The sequence below is a fragment of the Streptopelia decaocto genome (genome assembly GCF_964273445.1).
Source record: "Streptopelia decaocto genome assembly, chromosome: 17".
In the NCBI taxonomy this organism is placed as follows: Eukaryota; Metazoa; Chordata; class Aves; order Columbiformes; family Columbidae; genus Streptopelia; species Streptopelia decaocto.
In genome coordinates this window covers 6,672,555-6,686,172 of record NC_138672.1, presented here as the reverse complement: position 1 = coordinate 6,686,172, position 13,618 = coordinate 6,672,555, and the positions used below count along the sequence as shown (strand labels likewise).

The window sequence follows — 13,618 nt, the reverse complement described above, 5'->3', positions numbered from 1 at the left end:
AACCGTAGTGCTTGACCTATATACCAACGTGACACATATATGAAAGGAACCCAGGTTGGGAGGATTTCTTTTAAACGTCTTTCTGCTTGGCAAGACATCTCTGTTGTACAAGCTGTTTACACGCTCATCATTTCACAGACACCCCCATCTCATTGAGGAAAAGGCTCCCAGCCATCCCTGCACACCCAGCCCCTTCATCGCTCCCTTGTCCTCTCCTCCTCACACGCTCTGAGCTGCATCTCCTGACCTTGGTCCGGGCTGGAAGCCATTGCTGTGCAGCGAACCCCCGGTTACCGCACAGCGCCCGCTTCTCCGCCCCCCTGCGGCTTCTCCTCAGGGGGTTTTACCGCAGCCCTCACCAGAGAAGGGCCAAGGGAAGGGCGAGGCGGGGGCCATTCAGCCCGCAAGGACGGTGATCCCTGTCGCTGTTATCGACCCGCCTGTTCATCCCCTCCCCAGGGCGCTGAATGAAATCCCAGCCGCGGGTCGAGGCTGCCCAGGGCGGATCCCGCCGCTCCTCGCCCGCCTGCCCTTTATCCGCGGCTGCGCCCCCGCCCTTCCCTCCTTTCCTCCCCTCCCGAGGGCCGCAGAGAGACTCCGCTGTGCCCGCGATAACAAACCCCACAGAGGCAGCCGAGCGGTACCCGAGGCGCCGCGGGGAGCGCCCTGAGGCAGGGCCGGCCTGAGCCTCCCCCACGGCTGAGGGGAGCCCGCACCCGTACACCTGTCTCCGCAGCGGCGGAAGGCGGAGCGGGTGTAGAGGGGCCTCTGTCTACCCGAGCGGGGTGGGATAAAGGCGGGCACGGCGTCCCGCCGCCTCACCGGCTCGGTGCGCAGCTCTCCCCCGCCGGCTCCGCGCCCTCCGCCACGGACAGCGCGCGCCGCCTGCGCCCGCCTTTTTATAAGGCGGCCCGGAGATGACGTCAGCGCCGCAGAACGGTCTCCCGGCTGACGGAAAGAGCCGAAAGGCTTCGGAAAGAATCGGGAACTGGGTGCGGCGGGGGCGGGACGGGCTCCACCCACCGGAGCTCAGCGAGCGAACTGCTGGAGCGGAGCATGCTGGGAGTGCCGGAGCGAGCCGAGGCAAGCCGGAAAGTGCCGAGCGATTCCGGAAAAAGCCGAAGGGCGGGGCAGAGTGCGGAGGGTGAGGGCGCGGTGCGGGCGGGGCGGTTGTTTCCCCTCAGCAGCGGGGTGAGCAGCCTCGGACACGAAAAAAATACAAGATAACATCAGGAATCGGTTAAAACGTCCATGCAGCAGGGCGGCAGCTGGATTTTCTGTCACCGTCTCCTCAGCCAGGGTCAGTCTGGGCTCTGGGAGGCCGGAGCTGCTGCGCCTGCAGAGGGTGAGCGACAGGTTTTACAATTCAAATCAACAGGCCAGACTCAAAGCAGCAGCCTCAGGAGTTTTACATTATTAAAATTATATATGGGTAAGGCTGTCTTTCTGAAGCCGCGTGCGGTGTCACAGTCACAGGCCGGGCAAGGACAGGGCAGCAAAAGCTGCAAGCGCCTGTCAAATCTATTTTTAAAAAGCTGATGAATAAATTCAAAGGAAAATGAGCCTTTAGTATAAACTGGATGTTTAAAACACGCACAGCAAAGAAGGTCTCCTCTAATTTCTTTAAAAAAAAAAAAAAAAACCAAAACTGGCAAGGCAGCAAGAACTTTATAGGATTAAAGTGGTGAGTGGGTTTGAGTGATTTTTGAGTTAATAACGCTGTATTTAATAAAAGTACTTAAATGGCAAAACCACACTTGCAGTGACATTGTATCGCAGCCTGTGGGATGCCTGGAGCTCTTGTCTCCAAGGAACAGTGTGACTCAGGCTATTTTAATGCAGGATTTTCATAGGTGAGATGCTCTCCGTCAGATTTGATACAAATATCATATGAAAGTGCCATGAATACCTGCATAAGACCTTATTTGCACTGCATCTTCAGAATACCAAATGGCTAACGTTTAAAACTGCTGAAATGACAAAAACCAGAATAGAATAATACAAGTCAACCATCAGTTCAAGCAGTAGATGCAACCTTAAGCTACATCTAAAAATAAATATTGATTTATTATGATTCTTTTGAAGTGCACTCATTCAATTCGAAATTCTTATTAGTGTTTTTGAAACAGTATTTGGGTGCATTTTACTGAGGCAGAAAAGGGTACCATGTTTGTTATTTATTAAAATATATTTCCCGCAAAAACATTAGAAAACCCTAATACCTGTCAGCAAAAAAAGCAGCAAGCTATTTTATCTTATATATACATCACCAAATCACTCCCTGTGTTTTGGCACAGACAATTGTTTCTAACAGACAGTACCAATTACTACCTTGGCAAAATGAGTCTCCAACATAATTGTAGATATGTAAGATGCAATTAAAATATCTCCACTCGGTATAAAAAACCCCAAACATTTTCAAGTGTACTAATGCCAGTCGTATTGCTTCACTGTTATCTGGTAAAGGATACTAGATGGATATTTCCAGTACCCCAGAACAATCACCGGTAACACCAGACTAAAGAATTCCAGAGTCAGTTTACAAAATATATAAAACAAATGCAAATTTAACTTATTTACCAGCCAATTCTAAAGCCAAGGCTAAAGGTTTTAAAGGCCTGAATTCCAAAGAACATCACAACCTTTTCTCAGAAATCTCAAGTGCTACATAAAAATCAAATCCAGATTCTCATCCGGCCTCAACTCCGCTTTCTGCAGCTTCCAATTGCGGTGTCTCTAGGAAGAACACAAACCGATCTGGTAAAAATAGTAATTTTAATTTGCAACAGTATATTGCAGAACAACGTGCTGCTTTCTAGAACTCAGGAGCAAATTTTCTCATCTCAGAGGCCACCAAAATAGTTCAAGGACAGCGCACTGTAAATCAGACAAACCTCCCAATACTATTTATCTCCTTTATTCACCAAAGAGCTGTAGATTTTCTTGACCATCCCTCTCCAACAGAAACCAACATCCTGCTCCTATAGATGAAAAAACCCAAACTGCATCAGCTTCAGATTAAGAAGAAAAATCAAACTTTAATATTAATTTAAACAGATTTCTAGAATGAACTATTCTCAGAATAATCCACCATTGGTACAAAAGTATTACAGTACTTGATACATAAAATACAGTAACATCGGTAAGAAATCCATTTACATAAAAAGAAGAGCCTTTATAAAACGCACCTCAGGTACCCCAAGCCCACTATTTCTCTCTCAAATGATGGCAGAACATCAGCAAAAGTGCTCAAATGAAGGAATTAAGGCACCATTTTGCCACCTTTTTTTAATAAGAAAAAGGATTATTAGCTTCCATCAGACACAGAATTTCTGTAGTTTTGGGAACTCTGCCCCATGAATTTACTATTATCCATGCAAACCTTCTAAAACCATGAGTCTGCCCTCTGAAATGGAGAATTCTGACTCGTGGAGCAAAGTCACATTCAATAGAGAGAAGCGTCAACACCACTGGGCCAAGCGCCTTTACCAGCCCCGCTGTCGTTTTCAGATGCTGTTGAGACAAACAGGGTGCAAGTACATAACTAAAACTGAATTATAAAAAGACAGATGTAATAAGTACAAAAATAAAGTTCTAGCGTAAGTTTCCGAGATCGATCGCTCTGTTAAGACTTCATAAAGCTGTGAGGTATTTTCACTTTCAGGAACAGAACAGCGCTGTGCACATTTTCAGCCCAGGAGTCTTTAACCTCTGAAGCCCAGAGGTCACCAAGACACTATTATTTAAAACATCTTCCACATGTTTAAACACATGAAGGAAGCACCTTAATTTTCCATAATTTACTATACAAAAACTTACACAAATCCAAAGCAAAGAATAACTTCAAATTATTTGCAACAAACGCAAGTTTGTTCTGCCCAACATAAACCTTGATGCAATAAACATGAATGCATTGATGGAATTATTTTCTCCTCATTCCTCCATTTACATGTAAACAGGAATCCAGGTCTGAAAGCACCGACATCCAAGGAGAAAGATATATAAACGGATTTATGATCTCCAAAAGGAAGCCTGCAGAGCGCCCTTTGGTAATGGGATTTCCTTCTGCTGTAGACATGTCTGGAGGAGAGAAAAAGAAATGTGTATCTTAATTTGCTCAGGAAATGTGATGGCTCTTATTGGAGACATTCAAAGCATTGCTAATAAAATGTACCCAAATTAATTTTGAAATGAAAGTACAAACTCTGAAGTTCTCACGTCTTAATATCATAATCTGACATTCACATAACAACTTAAATAATTATTTTACAGTTTTGCAAGCTTTCTTAAGAAAGAACGATGCAAGATGCCAGAGAGAGCGGTTCACAGTGTCTACTTCCTCATGCATCTAATCAGGACAATAGATGCAAAGAAGCAAACCACTGATAAAAGAAGAGAAAATAGCTGCACCAGAAATGACTCAGCAGAATCCTCCACAACCTGCACATCTCTCCCTGCAACCCATCTCACTGAGCGCCGTTTATCATCAAAACACATTTTTACTGAGAAAAATTAGATGCGAGGTAAGAAAGAAGTGAGATGTTTAACATCGTGAGTATCATTAAGGTAATTTGAAAAGTTACAAAAGCTGGGTTACATCATAGTGACAGGTCTGGACTATCAGGTGTGCTGCAAGCATGTGATTTATATGTTGAATGAAGGGGAATAAACCCAAAACAAGAACACCTGAAAACTGAAAAAAAATTGGTTTACCTCCAAGAACTGCTTGAAACGCATTAAGGAGCCCATCTGTCCAGAGCTGGTAATCGCTTCAATTCTGCAGAAATAACAGCACGTTTCAAAATCTACTTAGAAAGTTGGGTTTGATTTACAGGTGGGTGTGGGAGCGAATGACAGAGATTGGAAAAGATGGACGAGTCATTTAAGAGCAAACAGTCAGCAAGTAGAAAACAAGGATTATTTCACATGCCTAAGCACAGATATCATACCTTGGGAAATAGTCTTCTCGGATAAGCAACATCATTTTCCAGAACTGAACCTGATACTGTTTCATGAGAGCGTTGCCACACACCTGCGGTACAGAAAGCCACAAAGATCAGATTCCAGAACTGGGTTTCAGACCAGCACAACAACTTCAATGAACCTCTTCAATATCAACCACTTCGTATTTTATCCAGACATTTAAAAAGAATATACCTACGCCTACAATAAACTGAGCCAATCCTCTAAATGACATTACTGCTACCAAAATAATTCTTTTTTTTCTTGTTCACCGCGTGGTGGCCACTGATACCAATCTTGTGTTATTCCTCCTCTCGCTCCAGTCTCCCTCCAAAAATAACAGCCTTCCCTAGGGCCATTTTTAAAATTCCAGGAACCTTAAATGGGACCAAATACAACAAGAGCTGCACGTATAAAAACGTAAGTTTTTAAATCATGCAGCTCCAAAGCTCCATTTGCAAGAACATGGAAATATTCACATTCCTTTCTGAAGGAATCAGGACAAGTTAAACAAAAAAAAAGCTCTTAAAATCACAATGACCCTCACCTTGGCAACCCCTTCAGAAACTAAAATGTCACCAATTTAGATTCCTTGAACTACCAGTAACCTACATCACTTACCTCCAGAAAATCAAATAGAAGCGTAGCTGTCACGTCTGCCAGAGGCTCCATATTCAACATCTGAGCGAGCCAGCGCCAGCCATAGTTCAGCCCATGAGGATGTGCCTATAAAGCAACACAAAACTTACCCACCGCTTGTTTTAGGACTTGCAAAATGCAGGACTTAAAAAAGGCAGGTTTCTGATTTACTTCCTTTAAGTTCTTTTACAACAGCCTAACAAAACTTGATCATTATGAAAATATAAAGTAAAGGTCTACACTAAACATTACTTTGCATTGCTCTGTTGATGATGGTTATGACCATCTCCCATCAAATATATCATGAGCTGGTTTAACCTTAACTACAGATCATGTTTACAACACATTTAATAGACTCTTGAGATAGTAACGAGGTTCTAGCTATAATGCCACCCATGCGTACCCCTTGTCTGTTTCCATAAGGCCACCGGAGTTGAATGATAGCAGCATAAAGACGAATCAATCCTGACATCCGTTTAAGAAAATGATCTTGCTCTTCTATCTTAGAATCCTTAACTTGATATCCAAGCATCCTAAGTATGAGAAGATGTTCCCGTATTAGTACAGCAAAACACATTCACTTGAGTCCCCGCAGTTCTCAGCTTACTTTAAACCAACTGCACTGAGCACAGGGATACTCCAAAACCACGCAAGGCTGGTCATTACCCTCTGGATTGTATGTTTCACTGTATTCTACCACGTGGAATATTCAAGTTCTGTACTGGATATTTCAACCCGAATCAAGCTATGGCTATCAACTGTTCTTTGAGGATGAGGAAGAAGCAAAAGAGCCACTTCCAAAGCTGTAGGACACAGGGTGCTCCACGGAAACAAGGTCAGGGAGCTGCACGCTTCTTAGTGAGCCTCCAGAGTCTACACCAGCACATCACAGTGCCTGCGCAACCAGGGATGGAGAAAAGCGCAGCTCACCCAGAATAATACAGTCCTCACCCCTGCAGGGTTCCTGCTGAAGAAGCCCAGTACTGGATTTACCTCTGGTAGTCTTCCATGGAAGTCCCCTCTTTCAACGCAGGGTAAAATGGCACGGAATAGGGGCACTTTTTGTGCAGATGAGCTAAAAAGAGGTCTCCAACTCGAGGGTGTAGCTCCCAGATTCCTGAGGCCACCACAGCAATTGGGAAAGCTGCATCATGGTGAGAAGCTACTTCTTCTTCTCCTTGGTTCTGGGGAAGGGAAAGGAAAGTCAGTCCCCACCCCTCCATTTCTCATATCAAAAAAATCCTCTTTTCTGTGTAATAAGCCTCCTCTAAAGGATCCTAATGTTTCCATGGCTATGTGGCCAAGCACAGAAAAGCTGATAAAGCCCCATGTTTTGAGCATATACACGGTTTTGTGATAGATCAAAATATGTAACATGTAAACCTGTGCCTGGTTTTGTTAAAAACAAGTTTCTCTTTTAGTGAATTTGCCTGTCAGCTAAAGCTTCATATGAGCTGCATTTTCCTGGAGAACCAGATACATGTTTTGGTAAACATAGCAATGGAATGCGAAGTTATTGATAAGCATGGATGGACATCTCACGAGAGGGGCAACGAGAAACAGGTGACCAAGGAACTGACCAACTGAGTATACCATCCCATTCACGTGAATACTTCATATAAAAGTGGGAGATCACGAGGATCTCGTCCCTTTTCCTTATGGCCAACATTAGGAGAGGACCTTGCTAGTCGTCCCTGTGAACTGAGGCCAGTGACAGACTGAATCCAGCTCCGGTTGGCTGCAGAGTCCAGTCCAGGACTTCAGGTGCCAGCTCTGCAGTTGCCGGGACTTTCAAGATTGGTTTTGTATATTTTCTATTATTTTCTCTATTCTTATTAGTAGCATTTGTAAAACATTTTTCATTTTTCCAACTCTCTGTCCTCCTTTCCCTCCCGATTGCGGGTCCTTAGTGGGAAGGGGGAGAGGGAGGGGCTGAAGGGGAAAGCGGGAGGAGAGGAAGTTACCAATACATCTGCCACGGTTTTATTGTCACCCTGCGATCAAAACCCTTGACAGCCTGGAATTTAGTTCTTCCTCCTAGAAGAGCTAAAATAGGCGATGAGAAGATAAACTTAAGCTCTTTCTCCTTTCTTTTTTTTAATCCAAAAAGGACTTTCTCTAATCAATATGAACATTAATACATGCAAGCTAAACACCTGGTAATTTTGTGCTTAGGAGTTGAAGACAGAGGACAGTGTCCACAAGAACTTAAAGCACTAGCTACCTTTGTCATCCCAATAAAAAGAACATTTCCTCACCACAAATTTCTCCGCAAGTTTGTAATAAACAAAATCCAGCCCCTGCGGATGCTGCGTCACTGACACCGTTCGCCCTCCACTCTGAACGGACTTTCCAGAGAGCAGGTTATTGATCTTGTCAAATATCTCTCTCAGCTGAGAGCCTGCAGATACATAAGGAATGTAGAAGCAGGAGATAAGGAACCAGCAGACAAGTCTTAACCATATCAACTTCACAGAAATTAGACCTACATCCCGAAGGGCAAGGCACCACAAACTGCACGTTTGCTACAGCTGATTTAAGAACTTAAGCACCCTGAAGAAAGATGCCTCTGAGGGAAACAACAAACCTTTAAAACACAAGCAAACACCGTACTGCAAAGACTTAGGCTGTGTGCACACCAGCCTTCTGTTGTAGGGATAGAAGCTATAGAAACATGGGATACGTTGTGTCCTACAAACATCTTTACAGCAAAAGGCACTTCAGCTAGATTGGGTTCTTGGTGTTTTCCTGACCTGCTATTCTAGAGATCTGGCTCACAGGGATTGTAGCTGCTTTCTGCAAGTCTGTTTTTATCTTCTTAACCTGCAGAACAAAGAAACAACTTTAAAAACCTTTAAAGACAAGTAAACCACTACGACAGTTTGGATGAGCAGAATGTTAATAGAGGGTGTCCTATTTCCCTAGAAATTCAGACAATCACTCTTCAGCTGTATTAATCATCTGTTCGTACCTCATTGTTGTCTTTGCAGTTGCTGATTTCACTGAAAGAAGCAACACACTGCTCAGCAGCATCTTGAAGCTGCCGGTACCACTGCATGGTACTTTCTTCTGCCTTCACTTGAAGTCCTGGTATTAAAAAAAAATAACAGAAGACTAAGACAGGCCCGAAACTTTAGAAAACCTAAAGAAAACTTTTTTTAAAAAATTGCAAGGAACTAAGAGCTTCATGAGTGTTTCTCCCCCAAATTTAGTTTAAAAGTTATGTTCACAAATTACCTACAAGTCTGCAAGCTACAGGACTTGTCCTTCTTCAGCTTAGTAGCTGATAAATGCAAGATACCTGGATTTCACTTTACTCTCAAGGAGGCCATTTCAGCAGTCTGTCCTCGTATGTTTTGTCACATCATGCATAACACATCTACAGTCACAAGGCAGCACAACGTTATTTTCTTATATTCCAATATATGACATACTCTCTAGGAAGAGTAGGTTTTGCTCCCATTAATATAATCAATTGATGCTGCATCGGTTTAATTTCAAGAGTTTGCTGCCAGCAGTCCTATACCCATTTTGCTACTTGTGCTAAAAGTAAAGGCTACAAGAAGGTATGTCATCACAAAAATAAGATTCCAAAGTAGCATTTAGCCTAACAGTGAAATAAAGTGTAAGGAGAAAAAAAAAGAAGGTGTAACCAACCTTCTTTCTGCTGCTTTCCCCCTGACTGCTGTGCAGGGGCGGGAGTCTGAGCCTTCATCTGCTCTTTTTTCAGTAACTCTTTTTGCTTTTGTCTCTCTTCCTCTTCGTCTCTTCTCCTTTTCTCTTCCACAGCTGCAGCGATTTCTTGCTGCATGCTGGAGATCAACCCTCGCATCTCCTGCAGCGCTCGTTCGGTGTTGGCCACATCCACTTGAGTAGGGAAACCTCTCTGTCAGGAAACACGGAGATAATCATCAGTCTTTTGTTCCACTATCTGCAGGGGAACAGCAAGAGTGAGGAGCCTTCAAAGCATCGGCCTTCAGATAATCTGGGAGCCGACTACACCTTTTATCCTCTTTGGTGAAAATATCTTTTTCTCCTTTTTTTTTACGTAACATTGGTCATAACGTTTGTAAATAATGTTAGTCCATGACAACCTCACAAGATCTTGGACAACAAAAAATAACAACACACTTGGACAAGTATAAGGGAAACCCAAAGCAAAGCCCAGGCAGCTTCCTCTGCAGAAATGCAGCTGTGAGAAGCTGGGTCAGAGAATTAGCCTTATGACAGTGTTGTATTTTTCAAGGTTTGTATCCCACCATTACATAGAGAAATAATATTTTAAAATCCTACTTACAGCAAAAAGGCTTATGAGTAGAGGAGAATCATAATGTGTTGAATATTTAATAATTTATGAAGCACTCCGCTTCCATGGTTGTCTCAAAAAGGAAGTTAACAGCATCGAGAGTTTACAGAATTTAATATTCAGTCTTTCTCCTGTAGAAATACTCATGCATTTTTATAAGCCCTTTTCAAGACAAGAGCTGAAGTGCCCCAGAAAAGAATCTTCCTTTTAAAGTAGATGCTTTATAGGATGAATATCTAAAAACATTTCTTTGACATCTTCTTTAATGGCCTCACAACAAGCTGCCTTTGGAGACAACTAAGGAAGTTTTATGAAGGAATAACAACCCAAGTTAGGAACAAATCTAGAACCTCTACCTCACTTGTGGTGCGGATGAGTCCTGACACCAGCCCACAGATCTGGTTGCCACGATTACTGTACGCAGAAAGGTCGATCCTTGGCAGGTCTTTGTGTCTGTAATTGGGATCAATCTGCTGGTTGAGCTGCAGAACTTCCTCCTGGATGGAATAAAGGCGGCGCAACCTTTCCTGCCCCTCTTCCTTACGCAAGCGCTCCAGCTCTTCCTGACGCTGCCTCTGCTGCTCGGCCTCGCGCAGTTTGAGGTTTAATACCTGGGGAAAGACAAGAAGACACACAATATACTTAAATAACTCCAGACTCAGAGGTCCCTCCTGCTCCTACAACGTTTGCCGTTACTGCATTTCCGCAACTCAAGGTCAGCACCAGAAAACACATTTTCACTCCAGGAGCGCCACCTAAATACAAATAAACCAACTGGTCTTTCCAGTTCCCACCGAGCAGTCATGGTCTTTTATGAAAGAAAACTCTTACAAGTCTCAGACCTTTGCTCTGTGTCTGTGTTCTTCCTTCAGCTTCTCTTGCTGCCCCTGTGCCTCCTTTGAGCTACAAAACACATAAAGACAGAAAAACTGTGTCCAAGACAAGCACAAAACACAAACAGCAAGTAACTTTTAAAGTAAGCCAAGGTAAAGGAACTTTAACTGTCACAAACATAGTCTTTTTCTAACCACTGAAACCTCAACAGTAGCCAGAGATCTACTCTGACAGACAAACAGGATAGTTAATGTAAGAAAAGCAGCAGGTGACATTTTCAAGCTCAAGTGACTAGCATAGAGCTGTCAGGCACAAGAATTAACCCTCGCTTTGATTAAATGCTATAACATTTTAAGGCTACCAGAGCTAATCTCACCTCTTCTCCATTACTTCTTGCAAATCCTGGAATTCCTGATGCTGCTTTAGCTCCTTCAGTTCATCAAAGCGCTTCAGTTGTTCACTTGCCAGGTCGGACACTGCCCTCACCATCTGCTCTTGCTGCTCCTGCCGCTGCCTGAGCCCCTCCTGCACATCGCACCGCAACGCGGAAAACACCGACATTTCAGCAGAAGAAGAAGATAAAAATTCAATTACCCAAAGTGGGACAATGTCTAGGATAACTTATTGTCCTGAGACTTTTACCAGAGCATTGTTACATCTGATTATGTAGCTCTCCTGCGACTCACATATATCCTCAACATTTTTTGTGTGTGTTTTTCCTTATGTGGTGGTTGTTGTGTTTTGGTTTGGACTTTTTACCTTTCCTTTCAGCCTGTGCATCTCCTCGTACATCCGAATGCAGCCTTCGACTTCTGTGACTTTACATGGCAGAAGAGCTGGAAACACTTCGTGATCCATTTCCAGCAGACCAAGATCTCCATTTCCCTGCGTGTTCAGCAATACAAGCAAAATCAGTGACCAAGTACAGCATCAGCAACTCACAGAAGACATCGGGTAAATGAAATCTCCTAAACCACTCATTATTTTTAGAGAAACAGACAAAGGAGTCAATCAATGCACAACTTTTTAGAGTAGTTACATACCCTGGTGGTGTAGCCTCACCATTTTGAGTATCCTCCAGCACCTACATGAATTTGAGATAATTATTTTTCCCAATGACTAAAACTGGGAGCAGAGACACCAAGAGCCTGTAGAACTGACTGTCACCTAGAAAGGCCAGACAGAGTCCCCATGTTCTCTTCACATTCTGTGAGGATGTTACACTGGAAGGAGTCAAGACAGGTTTATACTTTGAATCATTCTTCAGGAGGAGTCTTCAGAGTCTCTCTTATAATTTTCATCAGATCTTGTTGCTTTATTAAGATGTTTTACTCACAATACATTTTTAAGTCTAAATGAGGGCAAGATCATGCAAAGCTTTACTGCTCAGTACCACTGTTATGTGGTGAAGTCATAATTTAATGCATAGCAACAGATATTTGTTTTCTTTTCAGGTGCTCCATCAACTTGATTCCCTCCACAACGCAAATGCTCATTGCCCAGCTCGCAAAAGGGAGCCAAGACAATTCTACGTCATCCAAAGACTCCAGAGAACCCAAGGGGGCACTCAGGGAATCCTGCGACAGGCCTGACCCCACTCTGCGACCTGATCTCTCCAAACGGGTGAATCCTGTGCTATCAGTCCATACACTTACACAGCTACAACTACATTTTCCTCGGTTATGGTGAAAAAGGGAGTTTGCTTCTGGCCCACTATGAAACATTATTCTACGAAGACCTTGTTAATACAAATTTTATCATCACCTGTTTATCCTACAAGAAATTGAAACGAAGTATGTTTTTCGCCACAAAAACAGAGCACAAACCAAACTTTATCAGACAATTCATGGCAGCAAGTTGGCACTTTTCTGTCACAGCTGCTCACACACGGGTTATAATCAGAGGTACCTTTGTTTCGCTTGGCTGTGCAGGTGGAAGCGGTGAAGAGCCCCGGCAGCCGGCAGCCGTGACCTCCAGAGGAGACGACCTGTTTGTGAGGGGAGCGGGTTCTTTAGGCGTTGAACTTCTGGAGGGTGCGATTTCTGGGGCCGATTGCCCAACCACTCTGTCTAGGACCCAGCCAGAGTACGGGGACAGCATGACGGGAGACATGCAGCCTTCCAAGAGATCCTGGGGAGGAAACACTTTGTGAACACGACACATATCTAGAAAGCAATGAATCATTACCACACATCGAAAACACTGGCATAGATCAACAGGTGCTTTGGAACCACAGCTCAGAAACTCATTTATTTAGCTGTTTTTCCAATGCTTTCCCCGGGTTCCCCTATTTTGCAGGACCACCACACTTGACCCTTCTCCTGTACCAGCCCCTCGTCCCCAAACCCTGCGATATGCATTCAGGAGGAAGGACCCGACCTGCTGGAGGGGGAGCTGAGCGGCCCAGGTGCCGACACACCAGGAGCGGGCAGCACAGACCACATAACGCGATATATACTAATACATTTCCAGCCCTAGGGGCTGTTAAGGAGGCGGGAGTCAATGTGTCACCGCCGGGCCCAGTCACGGATCCCACCTCAGCCACCCAGACCCTGTGTGTGCAAAGCGGAACCGCCGCGGCCCAGGGGCCCCCAGCCGCCCCCACCTCATCGTGCGGCCAGCGGCGGCCGTAGCTCAGGCGGCCCTTGCTGGAGGAGCTCAGAGCCGCCAGCGTCTCCCAGCGCAGCGCCCGCGCCTCCATGGCACCGCTCCGCCGCGCCGGGCCCAGCCCCGCCCTTCCGCTTCCGCCCGGGGCGGGGCCGAGCTCCAGGACCGCGGTTCGAATCCCGACCGGGCCACCCCCCGGGGTTTTTAATCGAAAATACAGGTTGGGCTGGGATAGTTAATTCTCTTCCTCATTGGTGGTTGTTTTGGATT

General features: G+C 44.6%; 2 protein-coding genes across 4 annotated transcripts in view; both read right to left on the bottom strand.

Moving 5' to 3' along the window:
* The window catches only part of SPTAN1 (spectrin alpha, non-erythrocytic 1), a 46,317-nt gene extending 45,440 nt beyond the window's left edge, over positions 1 to 877 (bottom strand). For 2 of the 3 annotated variants that reach the window (XM_082067706.1, XM_082067711.1), the window contains exon 1: positions 823 to 863. The gene's annotated coding sequence lies outside the window, so the exon portion shown is untranslated. Of the gene's footprint in view, positions 1 to 822 lie in introns of all 3 variants that reach the window. The other variant, XM_082067708.1, reaches the window with a different exon arrangement.
* Positions 878 to 3,018: 2,141 nt separating this feature from the next.
* Positions 3,019 to 13,477, bottom strand: GLE1 (GLE1 RNA export mediator). Its single transcript, XM_082067440.1, has 16 exons — positions 13,347 to 13,477; positions 12,650 to 12,871; positions 11,501 to 11,626; positions 11,118 to 11,266; positions 10,750 to 10,810; positions 10,264 to 10,518; positions 9,259 to 9,487; positions 8,573 to 8,688; positions 8,355 to 8,424; positions 7,860 to 8,002; positions 6,595 to 6,785; positions 6,005 to 6,134; positions 5,584 to 5,688; positions 4,950 to 5,032; positions 4,714 to 4,777; positions 3,019 to 4,080 (listed from the first exon to the last, which is right to left on the bottom strand). The coding sequence occupies exons 1-16, from the start codon at positions 13,440 to 13,442 to the stop codon at positions 4,012 to 4,014; spliced, it is 2,109 nt and encodes a 702-aa protein (XP_081923566.1). The 5' UTR covers positions 13,443 to 13,477; the 3' UTR covers positions 3,019 to 4,011.
* Positions 13,478 to 13,618: the final 141 nt, after the last annotated feature.